Source organism: Bombus flavifrons, chromosome 13 (genome assembly GCF_040668555.2).
Source record: "Bombus flavifrons isolate JBK064 chromosome 13, iyBomFlav1_principal, whole genome shotgun sequence".
Taxonomy (NCBI): domain Eukaryota; kingdom Metazoa; phylum Arthropoda; class Insecta; order Hymenoptera; family Apidae; genus Bombus; species Bombus flavifrons.
Window position 1 is genome coordinate 11,818,784 of NC_138454.1, and position 22,874 is coordinate 11,841,657.

Sequence of the window (22,874 nt, forward strand, 5' to 3'; positions counted from 1 at the left end):
TAGATGTTTTAAAGCGGACCGTGCATCAGCTTAAAATCATTTCACGGATTACGTTCGTAACTATACTATTAAAATTCGAAGCAAAAAACAAAAAATTAGCACTGCAAAGAAGAACGAATTTGTTTTGTCCGTCTTTTTATAGTATATATATGTTTATATGTGTATAAGGAGATTGTTTTTAATTGTAGGAGGTTAGATAACTCTATCGGAAGGTTTACTCGTGTATATAGGGATAAGGATCACCGGCGTTTTAAAAACTTCACATGTAACACGCTTTTCCCAGAGTAAAGTTGATTTGCTGGAAAGAAGGCTCGAAGATTTTTCCGAGCTACGGAACACTTTAAAGCGGATAGAACGACGTCGACCGTAATCTTTTTATCAATGTCGCGATTTAGTGGAACTCTAACGATCGGTATAAAAGTATATCGAAAATATGGAATCCGATTTCAAGGTTCCGGTGGCCCGTGGCAGATACTAACAACCAATTGCTCGATCGGGAAACCGAAATAACCATACGTCGCGAATCACAATAACTTTCTAGCCGATTTCCTATCGAGTTAACCAGATTTTGTATTTCTCGACCAAAAATATCATGTTAATTAGCTTTTAAACGTGAATCGGCCAGAACTCGAAAATAAATGACACATTCGCACTCTTATTTTCCAACGGAGCGCCTTTTCATCAGGCCCCCTACATTTCATTTTCATAATATTGCATTCTTCCAGTCCTCTACTATGTAGAAATGCTACTGAACGATAGAAAATTGGATATATTTGGGCTGGACTAATACGTAAACGCTATAATAAACAGAACGGCGTGTCAAAGTTTCTGGCAGCCGCTATATAACGTGATAACCTTGGTACCATTAGCTATCGAATAAAAAGAGAAAGAGGGAAGTAGGTTTATTCGCGATGAAAAAACGTTAGGCTGGGAGATTGCGACGATCTAAAAGGAGAAAAATCCCTTAATTCCGGGACGGGCACGGTATCGATAATTCTCGTTCGGATCTACGTTCACGGAAGTGGACGAGAGAGGACGTGATTTACGCCGAGACGATGCTCGTGGGTATCAGTCGCAGGGTACATGATCAAAGCGCGACGGTCGAAAGCGTGGATCGAAGCGCTGATTGGTCGGCTTGGAGCGGGGTGCCGCGAGATAGCGCTTTTCGGGACGCCTCGATGTCGTGCTCGGTGCTGGCCGCCGTATCGAGGACGTTATCCGTGGACGCGACCAGAGAGTGCTATGTGTACGGCTGTGTATGTGTGCTATGTGTACTATGTGTACGGATGAACACACGCGTGGATATACCTAGGCACGAATGTGTTGGCGCGCGCGTTGGGAGATGGAACGACCGAGGGCGAAGGAAAGGAGGGATGAAGAGCGACAGAGAGGTAGATACAGAGGACTACAAAGACAGGATAGGGATGGACAAGCCGAGAAAGAGAAGGATAGAGAGAGGGAACGAGGCCTAAATCAGGGGCGATCGCACCGAGCGACGTCGCTATCTCTCTGAATATGCGAACCACTATTTGGCGTCCGCGGCGCGGCGCGTACCTACCTAGTACCCGGTATTACTAGATACTAGATAGTACCTAGTCCCTGCCTGCCTATATACCTTGGCTAGATGTTTCACCAGGTTCCTCTGTGTGAACTGCGTCTCTACGCGACGAGGCGGAGGGCGTCCTACACCAACACACCTACGCTCTGGGTTTACACCTACGCGGGTTTACATGCCCTGCAAATCGTACCGAGATACCGAATCGCGGGGATCCTGATGCTTGCCCGTGCACTACGCGGTACTTTGGAAAGTTATAAAATCGAACTCACCAGAGCTCGCGACGTGCGAGCGGTCGCGTCGTTGTCCGCAGGCAAAATCTCCGCGGCTACCGGGACGCGTTTCGATCTTTACGTCTCAGACCTTTATCGCGCCAATCGAATACGATTTTGTCATCGAAGGAAATCGAAGTCGCGATCGATACAGAAAATTGACCGATACTAAATACGCCGCGCCAGCTAGCGTCGACTCGAGACATCGATATTTTCATACGCGTGATTATCACCAGACGTTTTTAATAAATATAAGCTATAATCCGACACCGGCCAACACCGACTAACTTTCGCTTCGATTACGCATAGATATGATTATTGTTAGTTATGCGTAAATAGCCCGATTATGTAGTGGCAAAATATGATTTTAAACTCTAACCTCAGTTTGCCCGCCAAGATGTTTCTCGTTCGCGCTATCACGGCATTGAATTGATTTCGTAGTTGTCGCGAGACACAAGTTCTCGGTGATTTCTTGATAATCGTTCTTAAAACGTCGACACTGTTTTTCATGGTTGTCACTGACCGCCTATATCGAATTACGTAATCTCGTTCGGCCAAACATCGGATTGACAAGCGCGCGACCAACGACGCGCGTTTCATAACCTAAAACGATGTTTCCGTTTCTTCGATTTCAACGCGTGCCCGACGTTCCACTTTAAAGATTAGCCGATCGAAAAGAGTAGATGTTATTAAAATTCCGTTGGTTTTTGGCGCGAATCGCGACTAACGATAAGAAACAGCTGTTTCGAATACTTTCGACTCGTAAGACACGGAAGAGCAAGTTGGTAACTTCGTTGGCCAACTGAACGGATTATACCGTTGATTGTGTGGAACGGGGAGTGAAACTACCCCGGCACGAGCCTAGTTTTAAACTTCATGGCATCGTCTGTTCGTTTTCGTAGCGTTGAATGAACTTAAAGAGAGAGGGGCTGCGTATTCTTCGAACTTGCTTTACGAACGATACACACAGGTAAGTACGTAATCGTTGAACGAATTTATCAACAATCTGGAATAATCGTAATAAAAAGATGACTAACTTTTCTTTTTTAGTCAAATCTAAATAGATCGATATGCGGACATACGCGATATTCTAATGGTAGAAAAAGTCGGGATCATCAGTGTTTATGAGTTTAAAATAGTTGAACCGAATGTTTGGAGAGCAGCGGGGGAGAAGACCTGTTCGAGTCGCCCCCGTCGATGGCTGATCGTTACAAATACCGGTGATACATAAGCGGGCGGCAAGCAGAGCCTCACCGTTCTCTACTCTAACGAGCCGTACACGTGTTTCTGACGTCGCGTCGGCGCTATAAAGTAAGTACATATACGGACACGCGTGTCCCGTCGTGCGTGTATGTATATGATGTGCATAAACACGCACGTACACGCATTTACCAAAAGGAGAGAGAGGAAGAGGCATCCATATACGTGCAAACCCGGCACGCTGGAAGCCCTAGAGCCGGTTTTCAATGAGCGAGTGGCGGACGAAGAGGGAGAAACGGCGGCGACAGTCGGAACCGGCGCGGCGTGGCGAGGCGCGCCGTAACGCAGAAAGAGGAAGATAGGCATGGTGAAAAGGAGCGGGATGGCGAAGCGAACGAGTAGAGAGTAGAGAGTAGAGAGTAGAGAGTAGAGAGTAGAGAGGAGAGAGGAGAGAGGAGAGAGTAGAGAGCAGAGTAGAGAGTTGAGAGTTGAGAGTTGAGAGTAGAGAGTAGAGAGAGGTGAAGGAGGAAGAGCAAGAGCCAGGAAGAGGGAGGAGGACGAGGAAGGGAGCCAAGAATGGACGAGAGCGGGAGGAATATAAACCCTTATCGAAATCGTGATTCACCCCACATTCTCCGGAGACCCCCTAACCTATTAACATCCATATCACAATAACAGATACACGTGTACACCGAGCCGTATTCCCACACGGTCATTCGTCCTTGCACACCTTCGTAATTGCTCGGCCATTTCTGCGTCACCGATCGAAAAACTTGTTTGCCATTTAACGTTATTATCGGCCGCGCCGTGTCTGTTAAAATTATGCCAATTCTTCCGAAACGCGAGACGTTCGAGGAGGGTTTAAATAAAACGACGTGCAATTTACAGACTTTTTTCCTTCCTCTCTTATCTCGAGTCCCTCTCTTTTTAACCGTTTCTATGAAACAAAGCGTACGAACGAGCGAACGGTAATTAATTAAGGCGTTAAATTGCTAATTCGATCGTGAAAAGGACGAATCGACGATTGCCGGCCGAGCGTTATTGTTCCAAGATTTCCCTTTTACGTACCAGCGCGGCAACATTATTTCAAGATTCTTTCTCTAATCCGCGCAGCCTAGCCGACTCGATGGTTACTTTGGTTCTCGCTGTTCGTTTATGGAGCAAGTTTCCCCGTTAAAAGGAACTTTAAGCACTTTTGAGAGACTGACGTTGAATGAGGAGGTGGGGGACCACCGTTAAGGATCGTCAGATTGGACCTTATGAAGTACCGTGAATATAATACTTATGAATGAAATCAACGTTGCCCTCTCGCAAAATTGAAAAGAATGTATTCAAAGGCTACGAAGGAGGCGGCAGAAGGAGAGGAGAAAGAGAAAGAACAGAGACGTCACCGCGCAACATTTCAACGACGTTTGTTTAGCCTAAACGGGTGTCGACCAGTGTCGTTAATAAAAACTGTCATAGCAGAACATCGTAATAAAACTAACGCGTTCTCGTGCGTTAATTAGTTTCCCTAATGACAAGGGTGGAAATTCTTGTCGAAGCTGCGACCTTTCTTTCTTTCTAGAAACGTTGTCGCGTGTATACTATGCACATACATGTAGCAGCATATACGTATCGTAGAGCGCGTGTTTCGTGGAGAATTACGCAGGTATCTGGAACCGCGATCGCCATTAAGGATCTAGCGCGAAACGATCCCATCGCGGGACCGAATCTCGCGATGGATCGTCACCGTGAGGTAGAACGATCGTCGGATTCGCACGCAGAAAGAGAGGGATGAATGGAGGCCGGTTTTCGAGCGGACACCCAGTGCATCGAGATAGATAGGTAGATAGACGTCCGGATAGATGCATGCCACGGCAGCCAGAGCAAGGGATGCCGAGGGGTAGCGCAAAGCGGACAGGAGTAAAGGGGGATGGCGGTAGGTGGTCGCGGTGAGACGCGAGACGAAGCAGGGATGAGGAGGAAGAGCAAGAGAGGATGAGGTGGATGAGGAGGTGGAGCAGAAAGGGGTCGATGGTGGGTGGGTTAGAGGAGGAGAGTGGGTGGTGGTTCTCTCGCTGATTACGTCGCAGGATGGTCAGGAGAGAGAAACGCCGGAGAGGATGCTGCTACGCCGTGCGCGGAGGAGGCCGGTTCGCTGGATAGAGGCGAATATATCCGCAATGTCCTACCACCAAACCCTATACCCGGCTACCTATCTTCGTTCTCTCCTATTTCTCTCTCCCTCTCTCTCTCTCTCTCTCTCTCTCTCACTCTTCGCTTATCAGGGTGTTTGCTCTCTGTTTCACCCTCGTCACACGGTATATATCCATCCTTGTTCTCCCTACGTTCGTCTCTCTCCGTTACCGTTCTATCTCTTTCCCTCTGATGGCAGCAGCCTCCCGGGTGGCAGGGCCCTAAGCTAAACTAAGCTACGCCAGGATAGGATAGCGTCAGAAGGATAGGATGGGATAGGATAGGATGGTTGGATGAAGCTCACCTACCCTCGTACATACAACGACTAGGATGACGTCGACGACGACGACGACGACCACGACCACGACGACCACGACGACGACGACCACGACGACGACGGCCACGACGACGACGGTCACGACGACGACGACGGTAACTGCAACGGTAGCGGCGGCAGCGACGGCAACGACGACGACGACGACGACGACGACGACAACGACGAGGACGACGACGACGACGACGACGGCGACGACGACGACGACGACGACTACGCTCCCTCGTGCAGAAGCAACCCACCCTCTTCGTGTTTTCTCCGTCTCCGTTCTCTCTATATCCGTTTGACTATCTACGTCCTCGTCACACCGCCTTTCTCGCCAATCCCGGTCTCTCGCACCAACGTTCCTCGCGTCCCGTTCTTTCGTCCCTCGGTCGTCTCGCTCTCTACCAGCCAGTAACACCCACGGACCCCGGGGGGTTAGTTAGGGGTGGTATATTGACGGCCGGCGTCGCGAGGACGCCTATACTTAGTGTGCCGGCGAACCGACGCGTTTCCAGCTAGGCGTCCCCCCCGTCCCACCCTACCTTCTCTCTCTTCGCTCTCCACCCGCGTCCGCCACCATCGGCCACCCTTCACGACCACCGCCACCCCCATCTCATCCCCTTTCTACACCCTCTACCGGCGACCCATTCTACACCCTCTGCTGCCACCTTCCTCGTAGCCCTTCCCTCCTCCTAACCGCTTGACTCTCCCTCGGTCCATCCTTCGTCCACCACCCCTCGAACCATCGGCGAGCAACCCCCTATCTCAACCTTCTTCCACCTCGACCCTACTCACCGTAGGGTCTTCGTGTCTAGGTGCGAAGAAGTAGCTGGAGAAACTTATCTTCGACCTCGTACGCCTCGATCAACCGAAACAAGAGCTATCGGCAACCTGTTTCCAAATTACTTGCTCGCGAATCGGACACGAGCGTGCCAAACTCGAACGCGAGTGTCCAGCTTGAACGGACGTGGACGACGAAATCGATGCCTTCAGGCACTGTGAGAGCTTCGTGGCGCACCTGATGCGAGAAAACGGGGCGACGACGACGACGACGACGACGACGGAGGAAAACGAAGGAAACCACGGCTAAGGGGGAAAAAGGAAGAGGAAGAGAGACAGGGAGAAGAAGGGAGGCAGGTCTCGATTAGGGAGCGACCGAACGAAATTATGTATACGTCGAAGATGATGGCGACGATGCACGCGATGGGTTCCCCAGGCGCGCAAGGTCCGTCCGTCGAAGGGGAATGTGGCTAGGAAACGTTTCTTTGTCGGTAGTTCCTCCAGCGGGCGGATCGGTTTCTCGAGGGCCCTTAAAAGCACCGAGAACCCCATCGGAAACTCGCGTCCTCGATCGTCGTTAATTATCATTATTTGCCGTGGCCACGATACAATTTACTTTATTGGTCGCCGAGACGGCCACGCTAACTTCCGAGGCCGCGTAATTACCGCTGCTGATACGCCGCGTGTACTTACACCTGTACACCCTGTGCTCGCATAATTCTCGCATAAATACCGCGACGGACTTATCCCGGAGATGGCGGTCGTTTAAGGAAAGATTTCGTTCCAGCTGGTAATAGGTTAGCACCCGGTGTACCTATCCGTTGCATTTTTTCGGTTTCATCGTTACCCACCGAGATATGTATACGCGTAAGTACACATATGTGTACGTACGTACACACCGCGGGAGAAACAAAGAGGTTTATTGTGAAATCAGTGGCGTGGAATGCCTCCCTCGGTGCACTTACCTGAAATTGATGGCGCCTGTTCGATTTGGTACATAGAAAGGCAGTTAACGGAGGCAGGAGGCGAGGGGTGCAAGAGTGACTGAGAAGAGCAACGAAGGAGGCGAGTGTTCGCAGGATCGACGAGTAATCGAATTAAGGGTGCTCGAGGTGACTAACTCTCGAGGACGTCGGTAAGGAACGGTCGCCCGTTGAAAACGATCCTTGTGTATTACACGTACATATGCTGCCTTGCATAGAAAACTTTGCAGCAGAGAAAACAATCCGAACAACGTCTTGATGCACGTGTTATCGAATCTATGATACATACACGTGTATACATATAGCTATGATAATCTTTGGTTTCCTTTTAATTCAATTAATCATCGTCCGATGACGAGAAAAGCGACTGGAACCTTTAAAAGATTCTTTATTTGTATGGAATCGTTGATCGACGTGTTATTCCGTCGATTGCTTCTTTTAAATGTATTCGAGAAGCAAACAGCGTGATACGAAACGAAATAACAAAACTGACTCTGTACGACTTTGTCGAGTAGGCAAATTAGAAACTCGGAAAGGAGTTGAGAATTCCCGTCGAAACAGTTTACGTTTACGGGGATGGCTAGTGGTGGGTGGCTGAGCCGCGAGGTTTATGAGAGTAACGTCACCAATGTCTCGTTAAACGCGTAGCCGTAGTGGCGTGACGTCACGCTGTAACGCCCTCTCGACGATGACGATACGTAAGCGGTGTACGGTGTACGGTGCACGGTGTATCGGCGAGAACAGGCGCCAGTAAACGCGAACTTTATGCCGCCAATTTCAGCGTTCGATGCGTGTCTTGCGAGCGTTCTATCGATCACTCGAAGTCTCTTCCTTCGGTTATCGACCGTGGGACCACAAATTTCTCATCGTTTACGAAACCGCGAAAATCCGAACGCGACAGCTGCGCTTGTTAATATTTCCCTTGTTTTTCGTCGCATGTTTTATCGATCGATATAACAACGTATAAGCGTATAATATAATATAAAGCGAGATTTGATTACCCATCGATTGTCTATGACTACAAACGCATTAATAGTTTTTCCTATTATTTCGGGACGATCGATACGTACACAGACGGATTAATAATTACTTTATTATCGCTCGAACGCTTTATCCATGGCACATGCGCGCGTGTCGTCCATCTTTCGCGAGATAGACGTATGTAATTGCAGGATAGAGTGCTTCCCGAACGCTATTGTCTTCGGACTCTTCCGTCTCGAATCATGGAACGATTTTTCTATCGGCAGCCGAGCAAAACAAATTATCGCAGTTAGAACGCGAGAGCTAGATACGATCGAGCGCAGATAACGAGATATCGTTACGAAGAAAGAGAATATTTGGTAACGGCGAAATGGCGAAATTGCGAAACAACGACCTTGCGATACTTTGTTTGTTACGATTCGTGGCTTATTAACGCGTTCCTTCTATCAAGGAATATCGAACATTTCCATGGATTCCACTATGCACATTTGTCGAAAGTACAAGCGAACAGGACGTTAGAAGTACTCGACACTTTTACGATCGTTTGGCTAATGACACGCGCCGCTACTACCGCGTTCAAAATACTATTAAACAGACCAAAACACCCTCGATATTCTAGGATTTCACCGCGTTTAATCCGCGGTCGCCGATACTCCGCCGCGGCGAGCGCACACACGTGTGAAATTCAATGCGCGCAAAGGCGTTAATGCAATTACGCAATAACGGGACAAGATTATCGTATCGTCGTGTCGGGGCGAACGTCGATCCAATCGCGTAACAAGGTTATGTTCTCGTTAAGCGTCTCTGCGGCGCAACTTTCGCGAAACTCGAGAGATCCAGCGACTCGGTTCCCTTTTCCCCCTTATCGTACCGTCGCACGGTTGTCGTTATGTACACGTGTACGCCAAGTCGAGCGAAGCAAGAGAAATCGACGCCACCGTCGAACGCGAGTCGTTAAGCTCGAAGAACGCACTGTTGGCTGTGTGCGCGATAATTGCTAGTCGATATTTGTCATCGGGGTACGAGGTTAAGGACGTCATAGGCTGTCCTATGGTATCGAAACAGCGTATGGTGCGGACAGAGGAAGAGAGAAAAGAAGTTGTTGTTTGTTGATATCAACCAACGTGCATCGTGAAAAAGTAGCAAAGTTTTTCTATCGTTGAAGCGACTATTAAAATGCCGGGATTGATGTACGAGTTATAGAGAAAGCAAAGGTGATCAACTTGGTCGAGGCCAATCGTTCGCTTGGTCTTCTAATCGTCGACTATAGTCTGATGTTTACATTAAGAACTTTTGAAAAAGAGACGAGTCGATCGTTTTGGTTACTCCGGCTGGATCGTATATCTCGGTCGAGTCGAACGATCGCTGCAAAGAACGCGTGTCACTGCGTTCGATTTAAAGCGGACACTGGAACGGACGGTCGATCACTTTTCCTGCATTCGCAATTACTTATCGACGCGTCGGTAAATAACGGCTTCGTAGATACGCGATGCGATTACTCTTCTCCGACGACGCTTTGTTCCACGTTTTTACTATTTATATTTCCCTCTTGCTCTTCCGTTACAAATAGAATTGCCAACATTTAAAATTCCGTCAACAAGTTTCGCGTTATTGAATCAGTAACGACGTTTCGTCTAAATAAACGAATCACGGAAGGAAGTTGATGACTTTTATCGTATCGATGGATTCGACGCGACGGTTGAAAATTATCGAGCGTAGGGAGAAGGCGGGATAAAGAGCACATGTTGGATCTCACGTTTGCGGATCGCTCCTCGGAATAATGTTTTTTTCCCATCGTATTTACCCGGATAACCGAGCAATCCCAGTTCGCCGTCGTCCGCCAACTTTGCGCCGCGTCGTGAACAGACGTCGAGTTTGCGGCGGCTCGAATTATCGGTCGGCGACAGTGCTGGCGAGTTTGTCGAAAAGCAGGGCCGTACGAAGCGTTCGCAGCCGAGTTTATCCGCGCGTAAAAGGAACGAGCATTTTCGCGCGCCCGTACCTAGCGCAAGCGAACCAACGAAAAACCATACGAACTTATTCGAGCGTGTTACGTTCAAATTTTCGTTTCATTCGCGCGTCCCGTAATCTTCTCTTGGATAACAATGGCTGGACGTAGAGAGGTGCGAGTTCGTCGTAAATTTATAAATATCTCTCGCGGAAAATAAACCACGGACATTGATTTATCGCTAAGACTATAGAAATTATTTATGGAATAAATTTTACTTTACGATCCTGAAGGAGAGTCGCGCGAATGCGTTGAACCTAGTTTCAGCGATAGCGCCTCGCTAGACACGACGCGACCGTTCAATGCGATTTATTTTTAACTGTCACAATTATCCAAATAAATATAAAACGTGGTTCAACAGCGATGGATGTGGCGATGGGATCCTATGAAAACGACGGCGAGGAAAATTTCAGCGACCGTGTCGGTGTCTAAAGCGGGCAGAAGGGGAGAGGGATGGAAAGGATCGTTTGTACCTGCAAACTTTGCGAAAACTCTGCTTCACTCGTTCAAGGTTGCCATAATCCCCGTTTAACGTTCATTTTTTTATCGTCGCACTACTACTACCTTCTTCTTTCTCTAGTCCGTGACCTGGTTCGTTCCCCGACGTAAATCCGTCACAGAGCTGTGATGTTCGTCCACTTGGTTTGGGGACACCTTTCTTTCCTCTCTCACTCCCTCGTCGCTCACGCCATCACTGTCGTCCTCGTCGTGGTCGTGGTCGTGGTCGTGGTCGTGGTCTTCGTCGTGGACGTCGTCGTCGTCGTCGTCGTCGTCGTCGTCGTCGTCGTCGTTGTCATTCTCTTTCCCTTAGCCCCCCCCCTCGACCGCCCACTCTTTTCCCGGTGTCCCTCTCGCGAGAGTGCGTTCGATCGACCTGAATTTTTTTCCCCGCTCGAATCGGGAGCCCTGAGAGCAATTTCTCGACTCGTCGCGGGGTGGTCGTCGCCGAGGAAAACCCCGAGGAAAATCGTCCGATCGATCTGCCTTCGGTCTTCAGGTCCGAAACGAACCAGCGAGAGAGAGAGACACGGATATATCGCGGAATCGAGCGAGAGAGAGGCAAAGGTGCCAACAGAGAGAATACGTGAGATGGAGAGAGAAAGAGAGAGAGAAGCAGAGAGAGAGAGAGAGAAAGAGAGAGAGAAGGAGAGAGTGATCACTGGTACTTGCCAGGGGTCGGTGGGAGGGGTTTGAGGAAGCGTGGCCGAGGGTCGAGGGGAGGAGGTGGGCCGAGAGAGTCGAACACAAGTATGTGCAACGCGAGCTGCGCGTATATACCGGTGTCCGTAGTCGTGTGGTTGTGCGCGGGTGGGCGACCGTGGCCTTAAGGCGCGTTCACAGCGCTTCGTTTACGAAATACCGCGACGTTTCGGAAATTGCGTCTCAGCAACCGGCGTACCCGCGGCAATAAATATCGAACATTTGGAAAGGACGAGTGGAAAGTAAATCGAATAAGAATACCGACTTTTTCGCGCTGCACGGAAATTAGATTATCAGAGAAGAAGTTCTGCCTATGGATTATGGTGGAACAAAAATTTTCTTCCTAACTATCTCTCGGTTATTACGAGTTACAGATGGATAAACACAGGGAATGTTTACAATCGTATGGGAATTGTTTTAGTTCGAAAATAGACGTAAAGAATTATTTTTTAGCGATTTCTTAAGTCAAACGAGTTGATCGTATAATTAAGTCGATCATATTCGTTTCATTTGATTGAAAATTACGGGTTTCGTGAAAATGTAACGGAAAACGCGAGCAGTTTCGGTGTGGAGACACCCTTAAGCCGATAGGGTGAACGTGGACAGGATGAAGTACACGTACCACCACACCGAAATCTTACGAGCCTGCCTCTGCTAACTACCTCCTATCTGCCCTGCCCGAGGCCCTGAAAACGTTCTACGTTACGCCTCGCGGGGACCCATTTCGCGCGAACCTCGTGCACAGGGACGTACGTTGATTTCTCGGTGCCTGGCGCTTTCGACAAATATTTTCCATTTTTTTATTCATCCGCAACATCGATATCGACAACCTTCTTCCACGATGTTCGATCGATCTAATAAAATTTAATTTCTCAAAGGGGAAGAGGAGAAAGAAGAGAAAGAAAAAGCTCGTATATCAATCGGAATATAACCCGAGATATCGATTAAAGATCGATCAAGCTAGTTTTAAATAATTCCGCTTGTTTTCGATCTTTAATCGTCGAATTCGTGCTAATTGCTCGTCCGATATCGTCAGATCTGCTTTCGTTATCGAGCGAAAGAAGAAAATGGGAAAATCGTTTTGAACAGCCAAGGCGACGTGAAAAGGAGCGCGGCCATCTTCTAACCTACCTATTATCCAGCTGATTTCGAAAACGGTGCGTTTCGAGTTGCCGCAATGCAGCAGTAGGAGAGAAAAGAACACGAGAGAGCTGGCCGGCTGCCTCTCTCGCAATGTCGAAAGAATTTCCTGCGCGCGGCCAAAGCCACCGTTTCGGGAGGACGCCAGGGACGAACCGATTCTTTGCGCGACCCCGATCATCGCCGTTCTCTCCGTTTCACGCGGAACGGATGTTCCCGACGGACCGAGCGCACCGACGTGTCCCTCTCCTTCTTCCCTTCTCCCGTCGTCGTCCGTTTCACCGTCCCATTTTCTGCACCTCGTCCCCCGTTTTGAATCTCCGGTCGCTGCTAACGGACCTATGGCCGAGAAAACAGCCGCGGCGATCGAAACGAGAAACTCGCGCCTGAAAAACAAGCCGTGTTATTCACCACGATGACGGATCATCGTCGATTTTAAAGGGACACCTCCGTTCGGCCATTGTTTCGTGAAAAAAGTTTATCGGATTTATCGCGTAATTTTCACGTTTTTACGTTTCAATAAGAGAAAAGGCTGTTGTTATCAACGTTTTAGGAGAAACCTTGGCATCGAATCGAAAGAAAAAAATCACACATACGCGAACGATCGTTTGCAACGTAGAGAAGTTTAAAAGTTGGGATACGAAAGTTACTTGGATGGACAAAGAAGGGATTTCCTAGTACGACGTATCTATGGACTAGCGGGAATTGTCGAAATAAGACGAGAAGGAGGTGAGAGGAAATTGGTGAAATAGGAATTAATCTGGGATAAGGGAGCGATTCGATAAAAAAAAATTGCGTCCATTCTGTGGCTTATTAGAAGAGCCAGGCATTAAGACGAAACAGGTGTTGCCGTAGATGGCACTAAACTCGTTTAAACTGAACGCTACTGTTCGCCAACGACCGTGTAGATATCGTGAATGAGTTGTTTAAAGCGGTTAATCGAGTAACAAGCTACGTAGTTACGTGAGAGCGATGTAAACGCAAACAGAAGGGCAACTGGAAGAAAGCGAGCGCAAAGGGAAAAATAAGATTGAGATATCGCGCCGATGCGAACGCGTGACTCAGCTCGGTTATTGTTAAGCATAACGTGGCTTATTAGATCGCACGTGGAACGTGGCTGCTTTCCTTCCCTCCTGTGATCGTGTGAGTGGGCTCGTCCGCCAACGGTATGGACCGAGTATGATCGAAAGCACACACGCCGGGCAACGTGCCATATCAGCAACTGTGTCAGAGGTGTCGTGCCCGTGACGTTTCGCGGGGATTTATATCGATAGCGATTTGCATTTCTCGCTAATCGCTGCCATCTTACTTCTTCCATTGCGCTTTCTTTCTGCTTCTTATCAATGAAAAAAAAAAAAAAAACGAATTTCTACGAAATGTACGTTATATAACGTACGATAGCGTTAATACTTGGCTGAAAATCACGCGATCTATTCTAGCTTCTTTGGAATTAATTTTCCAATGGGAAAATTGAAAAATGTAATCGCTATGCTTTCGAAGGATCTTTCGTACGGACGATATGTACGCGTCGAAGCGTTAAGAGGGGGAAAAAAAGAAGGAAAATTCGAAGGGAATTAAAAGAAAGTGGCGCGAAGGCGACAGACGAGACGAGATTTTTTATTTTCAAATTTTCCTCGACGATTCGAGGAGAAGAAGATGGTGGAGAAGAAGCGAACGACTGGTACGCGTTTGGGGATTGCGATTCGAGGTAAACGCCGGAGGCGACGTGATTTCTCGTTGAACTCGGCCGTAGTCTTTCCTTTATCCGATCCGTGCGAGCGGCCGAAAAGCGTGCGAACGATTTCTGAAACCTTTTAGCTCTGGAGCGCGAACGACGCCCAAAGAGACTGTGCGGCAGAACTCGAGAAAAGAGTGGAAGGGACGGACAGAGGAAAACGTGCATCTCGGGCCTTTGCTTCGTCTCTGTAAAGTACGCTTTTTAACCACGGCAACCTACGAGACGATTTTGCTCCACGATCGTCCCGAATCGAACCGAAACCGAATCTCGAAAGATCGCTCGTCAGTCGATACACGCGTCACGCGTATAGTCGAGCATTTCGTCGTTACGAACTGTCGGATCAAACGAATCTTTAACACTAGAACCAACGATAGTTAATACGAAGCTATTTCTACCAAAACCAGTGAAAATCACTGGTCTGTGAAAAATACGTAATAACAGAGTATTTTTATATTTATCGATTTATTACTTTCTTACAGGAGCAATTCCATATTATGTAGTACGTTTTTGGTATTATTAATCGATCCGCGACCATGATTCCTAAACCAAGGTTGACGCATTTATGAAATTCTAGAACCAGTCATTTTTACCGGTGTGTCATTTCTAGCGTTATCATCTAGCGATCGAGCCGAGATTTTCCTGATAACCGATATCGTCATATCGAACGATACACGGTAGAAATTTGTCAAACACGTGGGAAGTTGTAGAAAACGAGGAAACTGGTTGATTGGGCTTCGATAAACAGATCGCGGCACACTTTTACAGTATTGATACAAAATTACCCTTTTGATTTGGGGTTTGAATACATAAAAGAACAAAATAAAATTCGTCATATTGTTTTCCTTTAGTTATCGTTGCGAAAGTCATTACATCATTGCGGGGAAAAAATATAACACGAAGTAGGAATTTTTAAGTAAAATTGTAAAACCAGTGTGGTAGTTCTAGCGTTAAGGTTCTCGTTGTTTCCCGCCATTCGTTTCACCATCGCTGAGATATACGTTTTCACGTAAGCGACGCGATATAACGTACAACTATTGTCGTTTTTATACAAAGGGAAGAGTTTCACCTATAATACGCGCGCAGCTTGTGCAAGAAGATTCTTCTTCTGGACGCTGGAAAGACGCGCTAATCCTATCGTTGTAAGGTAATTAAGTAAACGACTAAAGCGATTCTTACTCGTTCGACGGAGCAGTTAACCCGAAATTTTGCCGATATCGAGAAAACAAGAGGAAAGAATCGATCAGGTCGTCGTGTACAACCCCGAAGAAGAAAGCACCCTGAGGGGCCAATTAATCTAGAACCTAACCTGCTCGGTGGAAAAAATGGAGCGCTATATCCAGCTTAGCTTTGAACGTGAAACGCGAAGGAAACGCCGGCGTCCGCGTCCTTTCTCGAACGAACGCGCAGCAAACCATCAAGCTAGACACCGTAATTCCGCGTCAGCGAAGGAAAATCCCAGCTGCTTCCGGTGCGGCGCGATCGCCTCGATTCCCGGCTCGCTCCTCGCGACCGGACCAATTATTCCAGCCAGGGATTAGCGTAATAGCGACAGGGCTGTCCAAATTGGACTAGAAATCGGGGGCATTCGAAAACGTATAAACCTTCAGTCATTACGTAATCAACGAACGTTTAGAAGATGCGTTAGTCCGAAGAAAAAATTCCGAGTATCCAGGTTTGAATCCGAACGTTGGGAAAAATTGAAATTTTTACATCGCAACGATGGACGGTCTCTGTGTCCGGAAGTCTGGAAGGTTCCGCGATGGAAATCGAATTTCGACGCTGCGGGCGGATGAAATTTCTTGAAGCGAGGGAAGAGAGGAGAGAAGGATGGAGGGACAGAGAGGGTAAAGGCGTTCGTTCGACGATTACAATAAACGCCGCGTCCATCACGGTCCGCCGGCGAAAATCAATGAACGTCCTGGCCGCGAAACAATGGAAACCGAATTTCAGAGGCTGAGAACAGCGAGGTCGCGGATCCGCGTCCTCCGTTGTAACCACGGCAGTGCTGTGTTCTCTCTTCTTTTCTTTTCTCTCTCTCTTTCTCTCTCTCTCTCTCTCTCTCTCTCTCACTGGTTTTTCGAAGGCTTGGGACGCAGCTTTCCGCGAAACGTCGAACCGAAGCCGCCGCACCGTTGCGAGCGGCCAAGGTATTGATGAAAGGTGAGGCGATCGATCCGATACGCTACGGGGTGTCCCGGTTTGATTTACGGCCGAGTTCCGGCCGAGTATTGCGTTAATTTGCCAGTTGATCGTGGAGCAGAGTGGCACGAGTGGGGGGATGCTTTAGAAATTCCATTCGCGATCCGTTCTCGTTTGTCAATTACACTCGCTGATTTTCGGCTCGACTGGCTACAGTTTCTTCAAGAAATTCGTCACAACTACGCCGACGATAAGTACAAGCAATTAATCGTAATCGGGTACGCAGGACCACGGTTTAAACGCGGATAGTTTAATCGAATAGGAATAAAGAGCGAAACTCGGTGAAACCACGCAGCTCGATACTAGAACTGCGAAATCCATCGAAATTCGCGTACATTTCCGACTCTTGTCTCTGCCACGTACGTAGATCGTTGCTATTGGAAATGACAAAAGCACGATTTTTCATCGCGTCTTCTCTTTCCTTCTACCAGTACGTTCGCGTTAAAGTCGACGAGTTCTGTCATTAAATTTCCTCCGTATCCGAAACGCGAACCGAAGCCTGATTCGACTTGGGGCGCAAACCGTCTGGCGAAAAACGCTTTTCGACCAAGGAAGAATTTTCCACCGCCCACCTTATCGCGAGATACGTGGAAGAAGAAAGGAAAGAAAGAAGAAGAAAGATCGTGAAACGAAACTAATCCACGTTCCTGGTAGGCCGGTTCTCTCGTATCCGTCCAACGTATCCACCACGTCTCTCCGCTTACTTAAGTTCGCTCGAACGGACTAACCAGTGTACGAAACTCGGACACCCGGTACAATTTCCATCGCGTTTAATTGTTCCCTCTCCGACCCGCTTATCCGCAACGCCACGCCGTGGGCGAGCGAAAAACGCGCGACCGATTCTCGGAAGGAGGTTCTCTGGAGAGCGAGGGAACGACGCGACGCGACGATGGAAGAAACAACGGGGGAGAGAAAGGTGGCCGGCGGGGGGTAGCCGAGGGAAGAGGGGCAGGAAGGAAGCCAGAAAATGTGGGGGCGTAGATTCGACCGTCCTTAGGGGTTTTCGAGCAGCCGCGAGCCTTCCGAGGGCCAGCCTCGCCCGAAATTCAGCCAACGCAACGCGCCCTTCCTTCCTTCCTTCCTTCCTTCTACACCATCGTCTACCACGCGGGATCCTTGGGATTTTTTTCCCGAAATTCTCTTTCTCGGCCTTACCGCTCTCGCTTCGTTCCGAGAATTTCTACTCCACAAGCAGACGCATATATAAGAAATCTGCTGTTTCTCTCTTTCTTCTTTTGCCTGTTCTGCCACTTTTTTTTAACATCGATACAATTTTTCGATTTCGATTTTTTAATATCGATAAAAAAAAATTGATTTCCCTATAAAGATAGATTATGGCTATAATACGTTTGTCAGAAATTGTTCGCGAGAGAAAATACGGCTATTTCGCGATATCACCGCAAACATCGAAATGTCGAAATTTCGATCGACGAGTTCGACCAACGTAATCTTTGCAAATAATTTCTTCAGAAAAAGAAAGAAAAAAAAAAAAAAAAAGAAAAGAAAAGAAGCGAGAAACTCTGCTTCCAAACGGTCAGCTACGTTCGCTCCAGTCTCTTCAACCCTTACGAGCCGCGCCCCCTACAACGTCGCTTAACCGTTGCTATCGTTATGCTTGGCCTTGAGAAAGAAAAGCAGCTTGCTATTATCGCTCGCGCGATATCTCCACGAATCTCGAAGCAACGGTATTACGTAGATCGTAAATTTTATGTTAACCAAGTAGTGACACACTGCTTTTGACGAATAGCTTTGAATCACCGACGTCCAAAGATCTCAGGTCAAAGTTGCAGCCCGATTGACTCGGTCGCGGATTAGTCACGTAGCATAGAAACGCGTACAAAAGGCGGTGTACACAAAGAAACCCAGGCTTTTCTATACTTCGGGGTACATCGTATCGTACTACCGACTTTCGGGTAATTTCCAAGCAAACCTCAACTTTTCCAAGGTCGTAACTAGGCTGCCAACATTTATACAAGCAAACGAAATGAAACGCAAAAACATCGGCAATCTATTTACGACGTAACCAAATCGTAGACGAAAGGCTGCAAACGATAGATGTACAGGGTGGTTGGTAACTGGTGGTACAAGCGGAAAGGGGCTGATTCTACGCGAAAAAAGAAGTCGAAAATGTAGAATAACAATTTTTCGTTCGAGGCTTTGTTTTCGAGAAAATCGACTTTGAATTTTCGCTCGGTACGCGTGCACTTTATCGCGTCTCGTTATAACGGATCTCACTGTAGATCGTTCTCTCGATGGAAAAATGTAAAAAGAAAAAAAGGAAAAATTAAAAAAAAAAAGTTTTTATTCCATATTTTCGATTTCTTTTTTCACGTAGAATCACCCCGTTTCCGCTTGTACCAGCAGTTACCAACCACCCTGTATTTGACAAAAATCGGTGTCGTTCTACTTCGAGTTCGTTAAAAATCGAAAGTTTCTGCGTTTCTTCGTGTCGCATATTCGCCCGACCGTAGAGACAATGTTATAAAAAGAAAAAAAGAAAACTATTGTCGAGCAATTTAGAGAACGGACGATTACGAATGGCCCAACGCCGAACGAAACGACGAACTCGAAATAATCCGAAAATTACGGTGCACGTAGCGCGGCACGTCACGTCAGGACGACGCGTCTGTTCTCGAGGGTTGAGGTTCCCCCGCGTCCTTCGGATCCCGGGGCGGTGCGGGGCGACGCGGCGTGGCGCGGTGCGGCGGAGAGGAATCCGGGAACGAGGGGTCGTTCCGCGGCAGCCGCGAGGTATTTTCGTTCCGCGTCCGCTTACGATGGGGAAGAGAGAGCACGGAGAGGAAAGGGGCGGACAACCCTCGAAGAAAGGAAGGCGGTCACGTAGCGTGGAAAAAAACACGCTTTAATTCTGAAGCGTGTGCTGGTGGTAGCTGAGCCGGTGGCGCGCGCGCGTGTGCAGGGTCGCGAAAAAAGCGCGACGCCGATAAAATGTTAGCGTACGACGACTGGCTCGGTGAATTATAAGAGAGTGCTGGGATAATAATGATTTTGGCGGATGGCGTTCGGAGAGTATCGTAAAAGTTTAATGCGACGCTTTACGCTCGAGGCTGCGTGTAAAAGGGCGCATTACGGAAAGTCATTTCGACCTCCTTCCTTCTATTAGGCTGGTTTTGCGCTGTTTATTAACGAAGCTTGCATACACGCGCCGTAAAACGATCGTATCGTACGAAATGCCTAGAAATCGTTGATTCCTCGTTACATCGTTGGAAAGAAAATATCGGTCGAAGGGAGACACGTCGAGGAACCAGTTAACGCCAGTAGCGAGTGTTAGCGAACAGAGATCGAAAATCTTTCGTAGCTTGCCAAGTCGACGAAATACAACGTTACGACCGACGACGAGGGTTTTCGAAAAATCGTTTTTGAAAAATCTGGTAAATTTTGACGGGGAAGGAGCGCGGCGAAACGTTTAAAGATACTCGCGGAGATAGTAGAAACGAGAGAGCGAGAAGTTGCATGTCGTGAAGCCTCCCGTGAACCTGACCGATGGGATCGTTAACGTATCCGTGCTTATTATTCAAATTAAACCGCGCCGTTTACACCGGCCGACCAGGCCGTTTAAACGCACGATACACGCCACACGATTTCTCGTTTGCAGCCACTTCGTACAGCGACTCTTCCACCGACGATTGCCGCGTTTGTACGTGCGTTTGTATACGCATCTGTAATAAAGTCCCGAGACACGAGTTTCGTCTCGTGACGAACGATCTCGAGCCAGATAAAGTTACGCGTAATAAGCGGTGTACAGTTGTTATTTGCGCGTGATAAATTGTATGCTCAAGGCCACTCACGGGAAAATCCACGCAGTAATGCTCGCGCGTCGTACCACTGTCTCTTTTCGAATTTTGCCATTTGAACCCGAACAATACGATTTGACGAACGATACGAATAGGATTCTGGGTTGCAGCGGATCTCGTCACGGCGAGCGAAAAATTAAGGCAACAACGAGGATTTTCGTAAAAGTCGTTTTACTAGCTAAAATTTGGCGGAGGAAAGTTACTGCATGGACAGCGTCGTATCTCAGGAGCAACTACGTGTACATCACGGCCCACTTTGCGGAATCACCCTGTGCGGTTGTGCACGTGTACGCGTCAGTGTTAAAGAAGAGGTCGAACGTAGATCGCAACGGATACGAAGAGTAAAACGCAAACAGCTGCGGTAGCGTTTACAAGGTTACCTTGTAACAGGTGGCACGGCCTGGAAAAAGGCCGTGAAAATATGAATCGAATACGCGAAAAGATACTTTGTTTTTTGTTCGCCAAACGAAACGCTTCGTTTTCTTTCTTATCAAGCTCACCGAAGCGAGCGATGCCTGTTAATTATTACGACGTACATTATCAACTTCCTCGGCCGAATCTCGTTTAAAAACTTTCCAAAACTCCGCGCTCCTCCACTTGGCGCTTTAAACATTCACCGAACGAACGCCCTTTTCTTTCGTTTTCACGTTTCATACCTGCGTTCGACCACAAGAGACGGATAAGAGCGAACCCTGCGAAGCCTCGTTCGACTTAGTCAAGTAGAAAATTGCAAGTAACGGACTTTTCTTTCTAAATCTGTTTGAGATAGGTGCAAGGACTTGAACTTTGCTTGATATTTAAAGACATATTTATCACGTGGAGTAAATCGCAAATAAAGCGAGTTAGGCAGAATTTTAACGAGTCGACTAATTTGTAGGAACCCGAAGATAACAAGCTAACGATAACAAGATACCGGAGAAGGAGAATGCGGAACGCGTCAGTGGCTGGCGAATATTCCACGAGATTCACAAGGCGTAAATATCGTGCTTCTTTTAACGTACGCCACCTATAGCAGCTGGAAACTGCGCATATTCATGATCGTGCAGCATGCGAAGTGTGAAGTCAAGGGAGACCGATTACCATGTCGGTTTATGCACGTACCGCGATGCCTCTCGTACAAATCGATGAAAAATGTAACGTTACGTAATACGGTAATATACCGTGTGTGCAATGCTCACGAAACGTAATTACAGATGTATTACCGAAAATGTATCAAACGCGAAGATGCATCTTTGCTAAAAGTTCGATAAATATCCGTTTAATTTCGAAAGTGACGCTTCGATGACGTACAATAACGAGAAGAGGAAACTACGTACGTTTATTTGGCTGTTCTATTTGAAATAACGGTAAAGAAGACGCGTTAAGTCAACGATCGACGATAATGCAAAGGAGAAGAACCGTCACAGCAGGGAATTAATTATGAAAATGAAGATTAAACAAATATTACACGATTAATAGGGTCTTAAGCAAAGGGGTTGAAGCGACATAAAATAAGAATGCGATTAAAATAAGGGTAGTTAAATTCTCGACAATACGATATCGCGTAGAAGCGATCGAAAGGCGTTGGCGTATAAACGGAGGAAAAAGTAGGATTAATTTACCGGCGAGAGGGAAAACATTTAGCCAGTCCCGTGGACAGGAATAATCGTGTTTCGAATTCGGGTTTCGCAGACGGTCCTGCTATTACCATTATTATAAGTTGATGTGACGTGACGTAATGGGAGTTAGAGCCGTATGAATGGGCATAGAGCAACAAGTTGCCACTAAAAACTGGGAGTGAGTTCGTGAGTTGAGTTCTGCTCGTTACACCTCTATATGTAGTTCTTCCTTCCCTATACTATACGCCGTGGTCGTGCTATATACCCCAGCCCGTTATAAACCCTCCGGCTTTTAAAGTATTCTTTTTAAAGCGGAACTGCCCTAACAGACGTCACCGAGTCGTAATATTCCGCACGAGTGGACCACGTGACGACGGATCTCTCTTCGTCTCGCCGTTCTTTGCTTTATTCGTTTTTTGTTTTTCTTCTTTTACCTTATCCGTTGATTATACCGCGATTTAGTATCTTTTTACGACACCTATTACCGACCGTTTTAAACAAATCACACGAACAATCGCGCCCCTCCCCCTCTTTTACCCCTACGGCAAGCCGTGAAATCTGGAATTATGAGCGAAAGAGGAAGAGAGAGAGAGAGAGAGAGAGAGAGAGAGAGAGAGAGAGAGAAAGAGAGGGACACGAAACTTTCAGAGTGTTTACCTTTAAATCTTTCTCCGACCGGTAGAAGGAGAGAGTAGAACCGAGAGGGAAGCAATAATGGGATAAAATAGCGGACAAACGTGACAAATGTATCCTGACAGAGCAGAAAGATATATTTCCCTTGTCGTTCGCCTCTTTTTGCCGGCATTTAATACACGATTCCACCGTTGCTTACTGCGTCCGGGACGACTCTCGACAGATCCTTATCGTTCTATTCTCTTTATCGACTGTCGGTTTATTATTCGTTTTTT

The 22,874-nt window shown here is 47.5% G+C and overlaps 1 protein-coding gene across 4 annotated transcripts in view; it reads right to left on the reverse strand.

Moving 5' to 3' along the window:
- Positions 1-22,874, reverse strand: part of LOC138185964 (dynein regulatory complex subunit 7) — an 86,892-nt gene that overhangs the window by 5,596 nt on the left and 58,422 nt on the right. Inside the window, exon 3 of one of the 4 annotated variants that reach the window (XM_069125341.1) lies at positions 7,488-7,661. The exons of the other annotated variants lie outside the window; for them this stretch is intronic. Coding sequence (XP_068981442.1) covers positions 7,488-7,574 — 87 coding nt within the window. The 5' untranslated portion in view covers positions 7,575-7,661. The remainder of the gene's footprint in view (positions 1-7,487; positions 7,662-22,874) is intronic. 4 annotated transcript variants of the gene reach the window in all.